Source organism: Bactrocera tryoni, chromosome 2 (genome assembly GCF_016617805.1).
Source record: "Bactrocera tryoni isolate S06 chromosome 2, CSIRO_BtryS06_freeze2, whole genome shotgun sequence".
NCBI classification, from domain to species: domain Eukaryota; kingdom Metazoa; phylum Arthropoda; class Insecta; order Diptera; family Tephritidae; genus Bactrocera; species Bactrocera tryoni.
In genome coordinates, this window is record NC_052500.1 from 77929267 (window position 1) to 77945949 (window position 16683).

The window sequence follows — 16683 nt, forward strand, 5'->3', positions numbered from 1 at the left end:
ATTTATTTAAAGAACTAGTTTTGTTTAAATATTTTTTTTATGTTATTTTTATGATTAGAAAATAATTTTTTATATGTTTTCTTATATGAACATATGTATGTATGAATGTATGTATGTATGTATGTACATATGTATGTATGTATTATTTTTATATTTAAAAAATTAATTTTTTAAAATTTTGTTTTTTATAAATATACATTAATTTTTAGCATATTATTTTTTTAAATATGATATTTTTTGGAAAATATGTATATATTTTTTTTGAAAATAATACTTTTTTTTTTGAAAAATATAATTTGCTTCCCAAATAACTTTGCTGGAAAAATGATAAACAATAAATGCAAAATATTTTTAGGTGATCCGCTTACCATTCGCTAAAAATTAAAAAAAAAAAAAATAAATTAAAGACTGTTTGAGTATATAAAAATATTTTCTTAATATTTGTTTAAATAATTTTTTTCTAAACTGTTTAGCATTTATTATTCAAAAATAATATCATTTTGAAAAAAGTTTTATATAGTTTTTTCTCAAAAATATAAATTGTCTGAAAAATAAAAAAAAAACTTTTTTTGCGAAATAAAATGAGAAAATTTTTTTTATTTTTTGGAAATTTTTTTTTTTTTGCAATTATGTATACATACTAATTTTTTTCTAAACTGTTTACCATTTATTATTCAAAAATAATGTCATTTTGAAAAAAGTTTTATATAGTTTTTTCTCAAAAATATAAATTGTCTGCAAAATAAAAAAAAACTTTTTTTTGCGAAATAAAATGAGTAAATTTTTTATTTTTTGGATTTTTTTTTTTGCAATTATGTATATATGTATGTATAAATACATTTGAGAATGTTAAAAAAATTTGTTTTCCAAATTGCGAATTCCATGCACATATTTCTGTTTGGAAAACAATTTTTAAATTTCTAAAAAATATTTATTTTTGGAAAATTATTTTTTTTCTAATTAATTTTTGGTTTTTAAACAAAAATGTTTAAAAAAACAAAATTTATTTTTAAAAAATATAAATATATTTGAGAATAAGGATTTTCAAAAAATTATATGCTTATACATTGTTTAGAACAAAACTGTTTACTAAATATACAAAAAGGAAAAATATTTTTTTTTTTTAAATAACGTTTCTTCGAAAACAAAAAGTTTGATTTTACAAAACATATTTTTTTTAAATAATTTGTTTGGAAAATAATTGTTTTATATTGAAATTTTCTTTGAAAAAATAAAAAATGTTTTTTAACAAACATTTTTCTAAATTCATTTCAATTCATCATTTGAAAAACATTTTTTAAGTTTGTTTTTCGAAAAATTTAATTTTCATTTTGACAAATATGAATGTATCAATTTTTTTTGCGCAAAATATTTTTATTTCAGAATTTTTTTTGGCGAAATGAAGCGCATAAATAATTCAAATCTGAAAAATATTTTTAAGTTTGTTTTCGTAAAATTTAATTTTCAATTTTAAAAAATATAATTTTTTTTTAATAATTTTATTTTGAGCAAAATATTTTTATTTTCGAAGATACTATTTTTTTTTGCAAAATAATTTTATTTTTTTGCAAAATAATTTTAGTTCAGCAAACTGACAATTTTAAAGCAAAATAAAGCATTTTAGCATTTTTAGCAAGCAAATTTACTCATTTTGCAACACTTAAAAAAATTATTGCATTTGAAAAAAAAACGAAAACCATTTAAAATGCATTCAACAAAACCAATTTCATTTGAAAACCTAATGCTGCTAAAAATTTTACAAAAATATAAATGTAAAATAAAAAAAAAATATTAAATTAAGCAATTGAGAGTAGTTTGAAGCAAATACACTAACAATGGCAGTCTAAATTTTATAAAAAAGAAAAAAAATATTTTAAACAAAAAAAAAAATAATAATAAAAAACAAAAACAGCAGCTAATAGAGAGTTTGCTAATAATCTTTAGTAGTGGAGAGTTCCAGTAGGCTTAAAATTATAGTTAAAATTTTCTTTTTTATAATTGTGTAAGATTTCTACTTTGAAATTATTTTTTTGCGATTTATTGATATCTTGAAATTCCAATAAATTATTTTTAAATTTTTACAAAAATTACCATTTATTATACATTATATTATAATAAAATTTAAGTGCACGCGATTGATATTTCAAACGATTTTTGCTTCTTTAGGGTGATCGTATTTTTATTAGTTCACTTGAGCAGCTTTCAAGCAGCGCATAACAATTAATAACTTTAATAAAAAATGCAAAATCGAAAAATATATGTATACAAGCATCTATATATAAACTAAATTACCTATATATGTATACAAAAGAATATATAACTAAATATATACATATACACATAGCATACATATGTTACAACCTAATTAATAGTAGTAAAGCATTGAATTATTTTAATTTACATAGCAGAAATACAAAAACAAATGAAATAGAATAGCGCTAATAAAAGAGATAAATCTATTTCTATTAACTATTTTCAAAGCAACAACAAAGAGGAATAACGAAATCAATAGCTGTTCGATTAAGAAGAAGCATGGCTGAGCAGAATATTATGATTCGTAATAAAGAAAATTACATTATTGTATAAAAATGTACGAAACGCGTTTTTAATTGGTGAAAATAAGTTTTACTGTGTTGGTAGATATACAGGATTTGTCGGGAAAGTAGTAAGACTGAGTCGATTTAAAAAAATTTATTGAACCAAGCGTTACAAATCTTTAAAAACTTTCAAAATAGGCTCCTTCTGCGTCGATTCAGCGCTGCCAGCACGATTCCCAAGCATTGAAGGCGTAACGAAAGGCATTCTCTAGAATAGCCTTGAGAGCCAAGGTGCATGCTGCTTGGATCCCCTTTCATTTGTCTTTTCAGGCGAAGAAACAAAAAAGTCCGGGGGCCACATATTACTGTTGGGCGGCTTCGGAAGTGTAGGGATGTCGGCCTTAGTTAGATAGCTCTTCAGAAGAAAGGCGGTGTGAGCCGGCGCGTTGTCGTGGTGCAACTTCCGAACGGCTGCGATGTCCTGTCCGACCCGATTGACCCATCGTTTGAGTCTCTTTAGAACTTTCTTGGCGTTGACGGTTTGTACCAGGAGGAACATATTCTTGGTGGACGATGCCTTTGATGTCAAAAAAGGCAATGATCATTTGCTCTTTCATCTATGCCCTCCTCCCGGCACTCCAAAAAGGCGTGGTGCCACCGAAACATCATCATATTATGATCACATCAAACGTAGTAAATTCACCGAGTTTCACACAGAATTTAATCGCTTAGCTCTGCTCTAACGAACGCTACATTTTCGGTTTGCACCACTCACGGAAACACGTCGCGCGAAAATCTTTGTTCTTAATCTCCAGGTGCTCGGAGACAACTGACCAGCCGTTCGTTCGTTATCTAGGAACGCCCTTTACAGAATCCAGCCGGTAAGCGCACGCTCCGAAGTACAGTCGGGGCAGAAGAAAATCAGTTCACTCCAGTCCAATTTACAAACCCTATATTTATGTCATCTACCCTTTCAATGACGCATTTGATAGCTCCTAGAGTTGTTCTGCCGGGTCTAAAGCTGTGTTGTCTTGGGGAGAGTTCTAGCTTCGTTAATAACTGCTTCGAGTCGGGGTTTAAGTAGCCTTCCATGAAGATTTCCCGATGTGTCAAACATGCATAGTAGGGGGTATGCTGATGGCAAGTTGGGATCTGCTTTTCCCTTACTGATTAGCACAAGCCGTTGCTTTTTACAGCGTCCTTTGCATTTAAAAGCAGGTTTTGTAAGAACCATAGACATCGTATGTTCTTTCAGTTTAAAGTTAAAATCATTTAAAATTCATTCTTGATAACTACCGTCATCAAGAAAACAAAGAGTTTGTGGTAATGTTCCTTCAACTTACTTAGTAAAAAACAAATTATTCTTCATTTACACGAGAATAATCTGCAATAAACTTTATTTAAAAGCCATTTAATTGTTAAAAAAACTTTGGCTTCCTTGCTGCTAGGGAGTTTGAATGGGTTTCTGAGGAAGGTTGATTCCATATTTAAACCTACTCAGGTTGTAACTCCCCATTAGCAACTTGGCATGGCGCATGCCTTGGAGTTGTTGCTAATACCTCTCTCTGCCTACTCCTTCTTCCTTGCGGAGCAGCTCCTTTATGGTATGAGAACTACTTGCTTATGTTCCGCAAGACTATTTAGCCGTTCTCTACACTCCAGCACAAGTAGCGATTTGATATCATAGGCAGAGACTGCTTTAAGAAGTTCATTGCGATAGTTGCGTTAAAGGTTTATCTCTACGCACCGACTTATGGCAAAGACTTCCGCTTGAAAAATGCCCGGGAGAACTTGCCATAGAGGTATGGAGAGCTTGGTGTGTGGTCTTGTGACTCCTTCACCTATTTTCGAGAGGTGTATACTAATTGATTGTACTATCCTTAAGCAGTAGCTCGAGAGTGTAATCATTCCACTCAGCCTCACTGCTAAGGGTAACCTTGAATGGCTTGGTGAAGTTTAGCCTTTTGGTAAGGCTGTCCCCTGGTTGAAGAGCCAATGATATTATACCACTTAATACTTTCATCCGTTGGCATGAAATTACCTTACCTCTGATGTCATTTGGAGCAGTGTGTGTTTGATTACCTGACCGAGCTTCGATAGATGGAGTCCTACCGAGATCTGTGATGCTTTTGAGGCCCATGCCGCCCCCCATACATGATTATCGGTTGCACGATCATGGTATACAACCCCCTGACAATCCTTGACATGCAGCCCCAGGACAGCTAATCTCAACTAAAAAACGATTTGGTTGATCTGAAGTTAAATTTCTTTACCTTCAATTTTCGAGTGGAGATGAAAACCGTAATAGGGGTATTTAGTTCTTTCACTCTTCATTCAGCATATGAAGTTGCAAATAATGCAAAACATCAAGATTTAAATTATTATTTTTTTTGTTCAATTAAAACTCTACTGGAACGAAAATTGAGTTTTTCATCACAAATAAGAAATTTCGAAAATCCATAGATTTCAACCCCTTGTAAAAGAAAATAAGAGTAAAAAATACGAGTTTTTGTAATAAGGTAATAATAAAAAAATATTCTAATTCTTTCTTTGATGATATCATAGATTCACCTGTACTATTCGAATGACTTACTAAAACTTTAATCCATTGAGAACACCACTTAATTGGGGTTAATGTTAACTAAAATCTATAACAAGTCCATCAAGTTTGTTCAGTTACTCTACTGATTAAGAAATTTCCATAGTTTTTTTAAATAAAAATATGCTAATTCTTTCATTGATGATATCATAGAGTCACCTGTACCATGCAAATGCACTCTAAAATTATAACGAAGCAAATGATGTCACACTCTCTATTTCTTCAAACTCTGTTCATTCGAAGAGTTACCAAATTCACACTCTGAATGCTGAAAAAAATTATTTTCAGCTCAATCTACAACTCATCCTTGAAGTACTGCTCAACTTTCTGCTGATCCAAAAAGCGGTTGAGAAGTCCAACGATTTTATGTGGAAATATGAAGGTAATAATCATAAAGATGCCAGTGAACTGAAAAAATTAAGTAAAAATATTACAAAAATATTTTTAAAAAGTATTTAAATATCTGACGAAGCTTCTTAAATATTCAGTTTAGGAACTCAATTTATGTATAGCACCTTCTCAGAGGTATAAAATACAAAGTAAAAACGAGAAAAAATGAGTAAATTTTTAAATTAACCAATTCCTATCGCTTTATTATTAAATCAAGATATCGATTTTTATAGCTTAAGAGGGTTTATTAATTATGCCACGAAGTTTGTAATACCAAAAAGGAAACATCGGAGACCCAATATGAAGGATCAGCGTGACGGACTGAGATTTAGTCATGTTCGTAATCCCTCAGTTCTTGAGATATGTATCTGAAATTTTGTCCTTTTCTTCTCAAGAAGCTTCTAATTTGTTGGAATCACCGATACCGGAAAACTATAGCATACAGCTGCCATCTAAACTGAATGATCGAACTCAAGTTCTTGAATGGTCAACTTTTTTATTTGAAGAGATATTTTTACGAAACTTACTTACAGATTATATACTCAAGGTATCGCTATAATGTTCCAAGAAAATTTTCAGATCGAACTACTATGGCATGTAGCTGCCATCTAAACTGAACGCTCGAACTCAAGTATTTGAATGGAAAATTTTTTTATTTAAAGAGATTTTTTTACGAAACTTGGCACAGATTATTACTCAAGGTATCTCTATAATGTTCCAAGAAACTTTTCAGATCGGACTACTATAGCATGTAGCTGTCATACAAATAGACCGATCAATATCAAGATAAATATATTTTTATACCACTTGTAGAGGCTATTCTAACTTAGGTATGGTTGAAGTTAACCTTTTTTTGTTTATTTTTAGATTACAAAAAAATCTCATTCTTTTGAACTTACCACGATCAGCGCCTTTGCCAACCAATAGATGCACCAGAAGATTATGCTGCTCAGTGTAGCGAGAAATGCCATTACAGGGTTGTTAAATAAATTCTGTGCCCCCGCAGTTTTTAGCACATCATTGCAGTGTTCTTCATCGCTGAACTCTTCCACACTCTCATTCTCAGATTCCACCAATTTGTTGCATTTTCGTCGCCTACTCATAATTTCTGTTTCACTAACGGATTGTATGGTTTCGATGCAGTAGCATTTTAATCGCAGTGCGTATTGACTAATTGAGTGGCTAAAAATAAAAGTTGAGCTTTAAATTGAAATGTAAAAATAACGCTCATAAAGGTAGGTGTTATTTAAATAATTAATGCGAATCCGGCAAGCAATGGATTTTGAGTGCCGCTGAATAAGTAAGTGCCCATAATGTGGTTGAAAGCGTTATGAAATTTTTCCCTTTAAGTGGTGAAAAGGTATTTTTAACTCTACTGAATAATCACTTACAAACCGCACATATTTCAGTTAACCGTTATTTTTCTTTAATGTACTTGATAATGCGTAGAGTGCTGTTGAACTACATTAGTTAAATATTTTTTGATTACTTCAAATCTCGCTACAGTATTTATAATTATTTATAACGAGCACCTTGTTCCGCCTTGGAGGTAACACATTACCAGACTTTTAATTTTATTAAGGTCAGTTTTTTATTTGGATAGTTAATGTAGGTAAATTAAAGGAGCAAGTACTTTAAGGAACCATTTTGGGCCATGTATTTTAGTGCATGGTTTCCACTTTTTAGTGAAGAACCTTATGATAGACGACATTTTTCGTTTTATTATCAGATGCAAGAACAAATAACGCATATGGTCTTCCGACCCTTGAACATGCCACATATAGTTGACCATAGGAAAAGCAAAGATTTTCCAGATTCAGACCTCAAACTTTTAAGGTTTGGCCTTGGGATTTGTTTATGGTCATAGCGAATGCAAGACGTATCGTAAATTGAAGTCGTTTGAACTCAAATCGGATTCTTGGAATGAGAACTTCCTCACCTTCGAATTTTCCTTTGAGTATCGCTGCATAAATAACATTATCTTTTGAAGCATGAGTACCACGGAGCCAACCTTTAGTCGTAAATTGTGTGGTGATAAGCCTGGCACATCCAAAGAGTTTAAAATTCAATTGGATAGTTAGTAGCTTCATCTTCATTTGTTACACAGTCAATTGATTTGAAAGAAGGCAATGTACTTATTATCTCATTCCGAATTATGAAGCTTAAATCATCTACATCTTTATTCTTAGCCGTCAAAATTGCTTGCTCACTCAACCATTCATTATTTTGTGGTTAGTAATGATGTCTGGGATTACTTTGTTGATGAGTCCGTCTTTTGATGAGACAAAGTTACAGAAATTCTGCGGAAACGAAATCAATCCGCTATACTCGTCGTAAATATGTACTTGACCATTAGCGATAGTCAGTGACTGCTTAGAGAAATCTTCATCAATGTAACTCTCATGTTTTTTGTCAGCTGAAGTTTGCGTTTGAAGATTGATGATTGATGATGATTTCAGGCAAGCGTTTATTTCGTCTGCAGCAGATGATCTTGGTATTACTGATAGTGTTTGGCGGAAATCTCTAGACAGTATAATCATCGTGCCTCCAAAACATCTCGAGTCATTGCGTAGATCTTTCGATGTTCGACTTAATGCTTCTAATGCTCGTTTATGTGCCATTGTGCATTCGTCCCACATGATAATTTTCGATGCTGTTAAAAGAAAAATTCATTGATTAGTCTTAGAATTGCTGCCAGATCCACCGTATTCTGAACTGTATTCTAAACTGAAGGCAAATCGTATTACAAAAAAATGGTATCGAAAAATAAAACAAAAAATACAAATATTAACGAATTTTGCTAAAAATTTTGTTTTACTATGTAATGCCGAGGACATTTCAATTAACTTAACCCGTCTGAAAAATGTTCATATTTTCCTATAGGTCCACAAAGTTGGTTCCCCTAGCGGCGATAATCTCCTCATTGCACTGCAACTTTTGCTCGACGAGTGATTTTTTCGGGTTTGGAAACAAAAAAAAAAAGTCGCAGACACGTGCAGCTTGTCCCGCGGCGATAATATGAGGCACTGTGGTTTCTGCGATTACGTTTAGTGGAATCGCTGATAAGATTTTCAACATATCCAGGACTTCTATGTACGTCACACTTTTGGAGTAAAATAAAACGAAAGTCATCATTTCTTCAGCCAATAGAAGAGCCTTCACCGTCTTCGGAACAGATACGCAGGGTGAAGTACTCTGTTTTGACTTTCCGTTGTTGTTGTTGTTGTTGTTATAGCGACACAAATCTGCCGAGTTGATCGTCCTTTCCCGGATAGAAATTCGGGTCTGTTTCGGTTACGTAGATACGACAGTTGTGGGAACGGTTTCGTCCGTTTTTTGGTCCGCACAATTTGTCTTTTGATTCTGACTTAAATTGTGGGATTTATAATTCGAGAGGTTACAGAAACACCTTCGAATTCACATATGCTCTATGGTAGTTGGTTCTGGGTTACTTCTGTTCATCAAAACCCGAAGTGCCTTCATTTTGAAACCCGTTAAATCAATTATTGATCTTCACAATCGAATGAGGACGATTACCGTATACAGCATCCACACTTTCTTTGATTCAACTACTGGATTTCAGTTTCAAAAACAATAATCGAATCATCGAACAATATGCGAGATGATCTCCACATCAAAGCCTACCGTCGGTCAACTGGCCAGCTTCTACCACGCGCTTGTTGGAAATTAGTAATGTATCTTCTGTATAGAAGAAAAAAATCTCGCAGATGAATAAGTTTTTAACAAGAAAATTTGTCGAATTTACGCAGCAACTTTCGAAAAGGCAAAAAATATTATTCCAAGAGATCAACGTGGGCACAATCCAACTCTTCACTTCTGTGAAAAGGTGGATAAAAACCGGGAAAAAAGTGTACCAGAAAGGAAGAAGGCGTAGTGAAGTAGTTAAGCAATACTTCATTCCTTGACGAGCGTTGGATCTCCCAGCAAGATTTTGTCTTTTTCGTTTTCTTTTTATAATGTCCTGCACTTGTAACAAAACTTATGGCAGCACTAAGTATATGTCCATTTTATTACCTGCTGTCTATCATAATTCCGTTAGCCGCTTTTGAAATTGAAACTAAATGACTTCACCAGAGAAAAACCGCAATTGTGGTTAAACCAGTTTTTTATGGTCTCAGTTTGAGGCTTTCAAGCTTTTTAGCTGTCCATGAATGCAGCAGCACAGAAAGCTCTGCACCTACAACCAAGTCAATTTGAGTGCACTTGACCGCACAATTGGCGTTTTGCATACGTAATAGCTCCCAATATATGTATATGTGTACAACTTATATTTGTTGCATTTATAACGGCAACACATCTTAAGCCACAAGCAACATTTGCACAAATAAATTCCTTTCACATCTTCACCTTCGCAGTTCCATTAACTAACCTCAGGTTTTTCTTTACGACTGACGGTTTTAAGGCGCGCACTTGCTTACTGCTGCTATTTGCTGCGAATGTGTGTGTGTGCATGCGTTCACTTTCAACTGAGCGCTCGTACTGCATTGCAGCGCTACGCTGTTGGCATTCTGCGGTTGCATGCATGCTTTGCATAGCATACACTTAGGCGCACATACCGGCTCATAACGTTTCAGCGCTTGTGTGGCGCTAACAGTTATTGAAATGCGCACGCATATACATACATACGCAAAGAGATTTGTGTGGTAAAAGCAGCGTGGGTGTATTTTCTTTCACACACACACACACACATACACAAAGGCACAGTGTGGCATGCTGCGTGCTTGCTTTGGCCTAGCGTTGACCATTGATTGCATTCAACTGCATACCCATTAAATTTTGCATAACTACACACACACACACACACACACATACATATATACATACATACACGCAAATGCTTCTGTGTGGGTGACTTAATTCATTTGTTGGCTTCGTCATATGTGTTTGATTTTCTACTTAAAGCTAAAAATACAAACACACACACGTATGTGTGTAGGTGTGTGTGCGCGCGCTCGCTCGGCGCATTTAGTTGCATTTTGTGGTTTTAAGTGAATTTTCATGTTTGCACAAATTGCATTCATGTTTTTGCATTTACAGTTAGCAAGTTGAGGTTAGATAACATAGTTGGCGCACAATACATGCATATATATGTGTGTGTGTGTCTGCATTTAAAATAATGTTCATAAGTATGTGTGAAGGCAAAAATACAATCTGTGGCAGCCGCTTGTAACCGACAAATATGGTGAATACAATTAAATCACACATACTTTGCTTTTTGTACTCACACAGCACAACAAACACACATACATATGCAATGTGTTGGCTTTATGCGCGTCAGTTTGTGTGTACGTTTATCAAAATTGGCTGCAATTTAACACATTTAGATTCAAAAGCTATTAAGTGCTGATATTTGCAGAGAATTTCAACATAAAAGTCGCCTTGGCGCAGTTCCTTCCTGTCTAATGGTTGCATTTATGAGTTGCCCTAAACATATTTGCATAGCAATATCTTTAAAGGTCATAATATTTGAAGGGGTGAGATATATTTAAGTCCTTATTCCAGAATTTTAACAAACGGTGCCTCCTAGTGACCATTTTGGTGTAGTTTCCTCAAAATGTTGCAATTCTGTCAACAAGCTCCGACAAGTATTTTTATTTTACCAATGAAATTTTTTGGTGCTTTTATAAAACTACTTAGTCCTGCCATAAATTCTGTCACAAGTTCAGGCCATTATAAAAATTAAACAATTTTTTTAAAGAAAAAACACAGAGACTTCAAATTTAATGGGGAATATTTATTATCATTCGAAAGATCATTCTTTGGCATTTACTTTTTGAAGATTTTCTGTTTCAAATGGCGGAATGATTCGAAGCGGGATTGTCCGCATGGACTTTAGACTTTACATATTCCCACAGAAGTAAGTCTAACGTTGTGATATCATCCGATCTTGGTCGCCAATAGAGCGGCCCAAAATGTCAAATTAACTGCTCATAGAAGTGTTCTCTCAATAAGTCTACGCGAACGGCGCCAAATCGACTCTCTCTTCATGTACACACTTTGGACATAGTCTATTCGGTCGAATATAATACAATAATGAATGCTGGGTCTCAAGAGGGGTGATGGTGTTGCGTATAGTACACTCAGTAGGCCGATTATGTGGATCATAAGTTGAGCGAAGCGTTTTTCCAGAACGCGAACTTTCGCAACAAAGTTTAACGCTTTGTAAAAGTTCTTCAGGATGAAATGCCAAACAATACTGAATAAAAATAACATGACACCTTACACGACTCACGTATGATCTGTTAGAATAACTACCTCTACGTGGATCAACCTATATACATTTTGCTTTCACACAAGCCTTCTAACGATTTGAGCTTTGGCCAATATCAGTTTTTAATGGTATTTACGACGTTGCTCCAAGGTTTTTTTGAGACTCTAAAAATTTCTGTGAGATATTCGACAGACCATGTTCTTCAACAAACCACAAACTGTAGTCTAATGAATTAATTTCTGCACTTCCAGACGGTCAATTATCTTCAGCTATGAAACCAGGAATATTTCTTTCAAACCACTGCTGGGTGGTTTTTGCTTTGTGAGTTGCAGCAGAATCTTTCTGGAAGATCCAATGCTCTCCATCGAAGAGAGTTTGAGCCCCCTTTTCAGAGTAGTGAAGAGCTGTAACAGCAGACTCGCCACCAAACCAATACATTAGCTGGATGGTGAACCCTTAAACTAACATTTATTTAATCGCGTGCCAATAAAGAAGCCGCTTGGGTCCCTTGAGCCTAAATTGCTTCAAAAGCGTTGGCAGAAGATGACCAGCTGATCGACGGTAGTTTTCATATCGAGATCATTTCGAATAGGTCTTGACATTGATCTGATAGATATGTACTACTGTGCCCAAAAAATAAGGATATTTATTTTGAAAATTCTTTATTTATTTCCAAATCAATTTCATCCCCTTCAAAGTAATCCCCTCCCGATGCAATGCACTTATGCCAACGGATTTTCCAATCTTCGAAACCGTCTTCGCTGCGGCTTGAATCTCCTTTATCGTATAAAAACGGTGTCCGGAGCGGTCCTTTGAGAACAGCCAGAAGTCGCACGGCGCCAGATCAGGTGACTACTGTGTTTGCGGAACGATATGGGTTGAGTTTTTGGCGAAATGATCACGAATTATGAGGGCAGTATGGGATGGTGCATTATCGTGGTGTAAAAACCAAGAATTGTCTTTCCACAATTCCGGCCTTTTTAAGCGGATAGCGTTCCGCAAACGACGCATAACGTTCAAATAATATTTCTTGTTGACTGTTTGACCGGTTGGAAGGAATTCATAATGCACAACACCACAATAATCGAAGAAAACAGTCAACATGACCTTGATTTTTGAACGACTTTGGCGCGATTTTTTTTGGTTTCGGCTCTCTTTGGGCACGATATTCGCTCGATTGATCGGTTGTTTCGGGGTCGTAAGCATAGATCCAAGTCTCATCGCCAGTTATAATGCGTTTCATTACACCCTTGTAGTCGGAAAGCATCGTTTCACACACTTCAACGCGACGCCTTTTTCCCAAAAAATTCAATGTTTTCGGTACCAGTCGAGATTTGACGCGCTTGAGGCCCAAAACATCCTTCAAATTGGTATTGGCTGAGCCTTTCGCGATGCCAACTTCATCAGCAAGGTCTTTAATAGTTAATCGACGGTTTTTCAACACCAAATCTTTGATTTGTTGAATGTGAGCTTCGTCGGTTGAGGTTGATGGTCGCCCTGTACGCTCTTCGTCTTCGACACGTTCACAGCCGGCTTGGAACTCACTGTACCACTTGTAAACATTTTTTTTAGACATAGCCTCATCACCAAAGGCTTTCTGCACCATCCTCAACGTTTTCGCAGCAAAAAATTGATTCCGTAACCAAAACTGGGACCATATCCGATGTGATGACGGCGATCAAAAGCACAGCTGATCAAATCAATGCGTTGATCAACGCCCTGTCAGGCATTTTTCAGTGCCAATTGGTAGTGTGAAATGGTCACACTAACCACCTTGGTAGGGTTCGAGGCCCATCTAATATCTCTGCGTACTTTGGGTCCGACACCCGGTTGCAATGCAACACCATATTTAACTGACAAAGTGTCAGTTCTTCCCGCATTCGGGTTCTAACCACAACGATCACGATACTCTCCAAGGGGACAGTCCGCGTGAGCATGTTGAAACAAACTCCAACGGTTCCTGCTCACTGTGGTACTAGAATTAAGTCTCGGGTCAGGCCTCGTGGCCGAAACTGCTAATTTGACCGAAACTAATCCTAGCTAACCCAAATGCGCAGTTAAACGCCTTCGCCACCTAAACAATTCCCGCGCAAACTACCCTAACTGTTCGGCATTCCGACTAGTGGAGATCACACCGCTAACATCTAAACGTTCATTAGTCCAGCTAATTCCCATACCACCCAGATCCCTAATGTTCGAGTACATCGCGCAATCTGCTTTCATAAGCTACACCTATGCATCGTCGAACATTTTACTCTAAATTTTTTCATTTCATTATTATGATGTATTCAAACTATTATTTATTTTTGCTCAACAATTGTAATCTGTTCTCACCATGCCACATTTCCATAGCATATTCAAAACTGAGCGACTGAGTGGTTGCCTGCTCTACCCTGACTTGTAGTTAAGTGATTGAAATGACGGTTCACCTGTTAAACGTCCCAAATAACTAATACAAATGTTTGCAGTGCAATCAACGCCATCATCCGGTCGATAACTGTGTACACGGGCTTTTACTTTCAGCGCTCACCGCTGATGCATTGCTTTCGAAGCGGAAATGGCATTGGTTCACCGCAAGCCGCCTGCCGTCTGCTGCTCCATAACTTTCTTCAACCTTTCAACACATATTTGCGCACATTTGCTTGCTAACTTCGACTCGCCCTCCGCCTCCGCCGAACGCTGTTTAGTGGAACGAAACGAATCAAACAAATGAATTGAAAAAACGCTGGCAATTAGCTGCGAGAGCTCGAGCGTTGGTGGGGCGGAGCTGATGTTGCAGCTAAATTGCTATTTTGCGTTGCGTTGTGGCTGTTTTGATTTGTTGTGTTGTTGTTTTTTCGTATTTTCTTTGGATTTTTGTAATTTCACCGCATTTTCTCTTTATTTTCTGGTGATGTGGCTATTTTGGTTATTCGAAATTGCCATTCACTTTGCTGCGGTTAGTTGGACACTTTATCGCTTGTTTTTATGACTTGTTTGCTGGCTTTGTGATTTTGCGCGTTTTTTTGTGGTTTTTTCAAAAATATCTTTAACGCAGATTCATTGTGGCCTATTTTTAGTGGCATTTTCACCTCAGCATGGGCACTCTAATTGCCCCACTAAGCTTTTGTGTTGCGTGTGAAAAACCAACAATTAATACTTACTGTTGCATTTGTTTTTTGCTGTTTTGTTGTTTTTTTAGGTTATTCGACGGTAATTTTCAATAGATTTGACCTAAAATAGGAAAGGGTTGAAATTCGAATTGGAAATTTCAGTTCAGCAAAAAATCGCTTTATTAATCCTGCGGCCGTTTTCGCTTCAAGTAATGGCAATTATTGGGAAAAGTGGGAAATTTTCGAAGCAGCAACTGTAATGGGGGAAATTTCGATCGATTGTTTTCATTTGCAATTAATTGCCACATGAAAAACGATTCGTAATCAAAAAGTTCATTGATACTAATGGGGTCAGTTGGTTTCCAACGCGAGCAGATGTAACTAATCAAACACACAGAACTTCGGCTTTTGGTAATTGAAAATAGTTCCCAGATTGGCCTGGCGATATAAAAGGTGATCCAAGTGAGGTGCTTTTTTCAATAGACTTTTTTTTAAAGATCATATCAAGGTGTCATCTTATTGTTGTTCCCTATTGTTTGGCCGTGGCGATCGTTATCTCATCAACTAAGGGATTTATTGAGAGAAAACTTCGGTGAATAGATAATTTCACGTTATGGGCCTGTCGGTTGATCAACAAGATCGTCTATGCGTAAACTCCCGCTTCGATTCAGGTCTTGGAGTAAAACATCAAGCGTGTCATTCGCCAGTTACCAGTCGAAATGCTCGAACGAGTCATCGAAAATTGCAGTCAACGGATGAACCCTCTGGAACGTAGCCGCAGCCAACATTTGAAAGAGGTAATCTTCAAAAAATAAATGCCAAAGAATGTTCTTTCGAATGAGAATAAACATTCCTCATTACATTCGAAGTTTCTGGGTTTATTCTTTAAAAAAGTAGGGAACTTCGAAATGGATCACACTTTAATTGCTTGACTCCGAACTGCTTGACCACCTGTCAAAGATTGATATCAGAGAAAAGAAAATAAGTTAAATTTTACATTGTTCTTCGTTAAAAGTAGAAACGATAGTCATGTCTTATGGTGCTGATAGTGTCACAGCCAAAACAATTTGGATTCGTCAATTCCGTTTCGGTAATTTCGATGTCAAAATTGCTCCGCTCTCAGGGAGGCCAATTATTGGAAATATCGATAAAATAATATAAATCGTTCGACCGACCGTAAATAATAGAAAAATTCGACCGTAACGTGAGCATTACTTCGATTTCTTTAATATGGCTGAAGAAAACCTAATGGACCAAATTTCCACTTGCGAATCGTTGCTGAATTGCAACAAACTCGATACATTTCTGAAGCGGATGTTTATTGTTGATAAAAGGGTGACTAACGACAATGTCCAAAGAAAACGGTCGGGATCGAATCGCAATGAATCGACGCAAACGTCGGACAAGCGAGGATTGCCGGTTAGGATGGTTTTACTATGTGTTTAGTGGGTTTGGCAGGGCATTTTCCACTATGAGCTGCTTATCAGCGATCAAACTCTAAATTCATCCATTTAAAGAAAGCTATCATACGGAAGCTGCCAGCTTTGGCTGGACTCACATCGATACTGACTTGCCAGAATCTCAAAGAGATTGGTTGGGAAGTTCTTAAGTATATTTTGGTGAGGTAACATACAGTAGGTAACTCTAGTGTTAACATATACCCGGACAGCTCAGCAGCAATACAGGTAATTACCTCGTTTCGCATATCGGACAAAACTGTCTTGGGGAGAAGGGCCGAACGGATTCGCTTCTACTGTGTCTTAAGTCAAAAAGTCATCATGGGTAATGAGATATTGGCCAAGACTGCCAAGAGTGATATACGATTGTCATCCG

At 35.8% G+C, this 16683-nt stretch overlaps 1 protein-coding gene across 2 annotated transcripts; it reads right to left on the bottom strand.

Moving 5' to 3' along the window:
* Positions 1-5336: 5336 nt before the first annotated feature.
* LOC120769415 lies at positions 5337-9994 on the bottom strand. Of its 2 annotated transcripts, none has more exons than XM_040096395.1 (3): positions 9917-9994; positions 6426-6708; positions 5337-5544 (listed from the first exon to the last, which is right to left on the bottom strand). In XM_040096395.1, the coding sequence occupies exons 2-3, from the start codon at positions 6627-6629 to the stop codon at positions 5431-5433; spliced, it is 318 nt and encodes a 105-aa protein (XP_039952329.1). In that variant the 5' UTR covers positions 6630-6708; positions 9917-9994; the 3' UTR covers positions 5337-5430. The 2 variants fall into 2 exon arrangements, with proteins under 2 accessions (XP_039952329.1, XP_039952328.1); XM_040096394.1 differs by lacking the exon at positions 9917-9994 and adding an exon at positions 9562-9679.
* Positions 9995-16683: the final 6689 nt, after the last annotated feature.

Excerpts from the sequence above, each read along its gene's own strand:
- LOC120769415 (XM_040096394.1), bottom strand. Across the intron at positions 5,545-6,425 it reads TGGCAAAGGCGCTGATCGTG|TTCACTGGCATCTTTATGAT; the intron begins GTAAGTTCAAAA and ends TAATTTTTTCAG.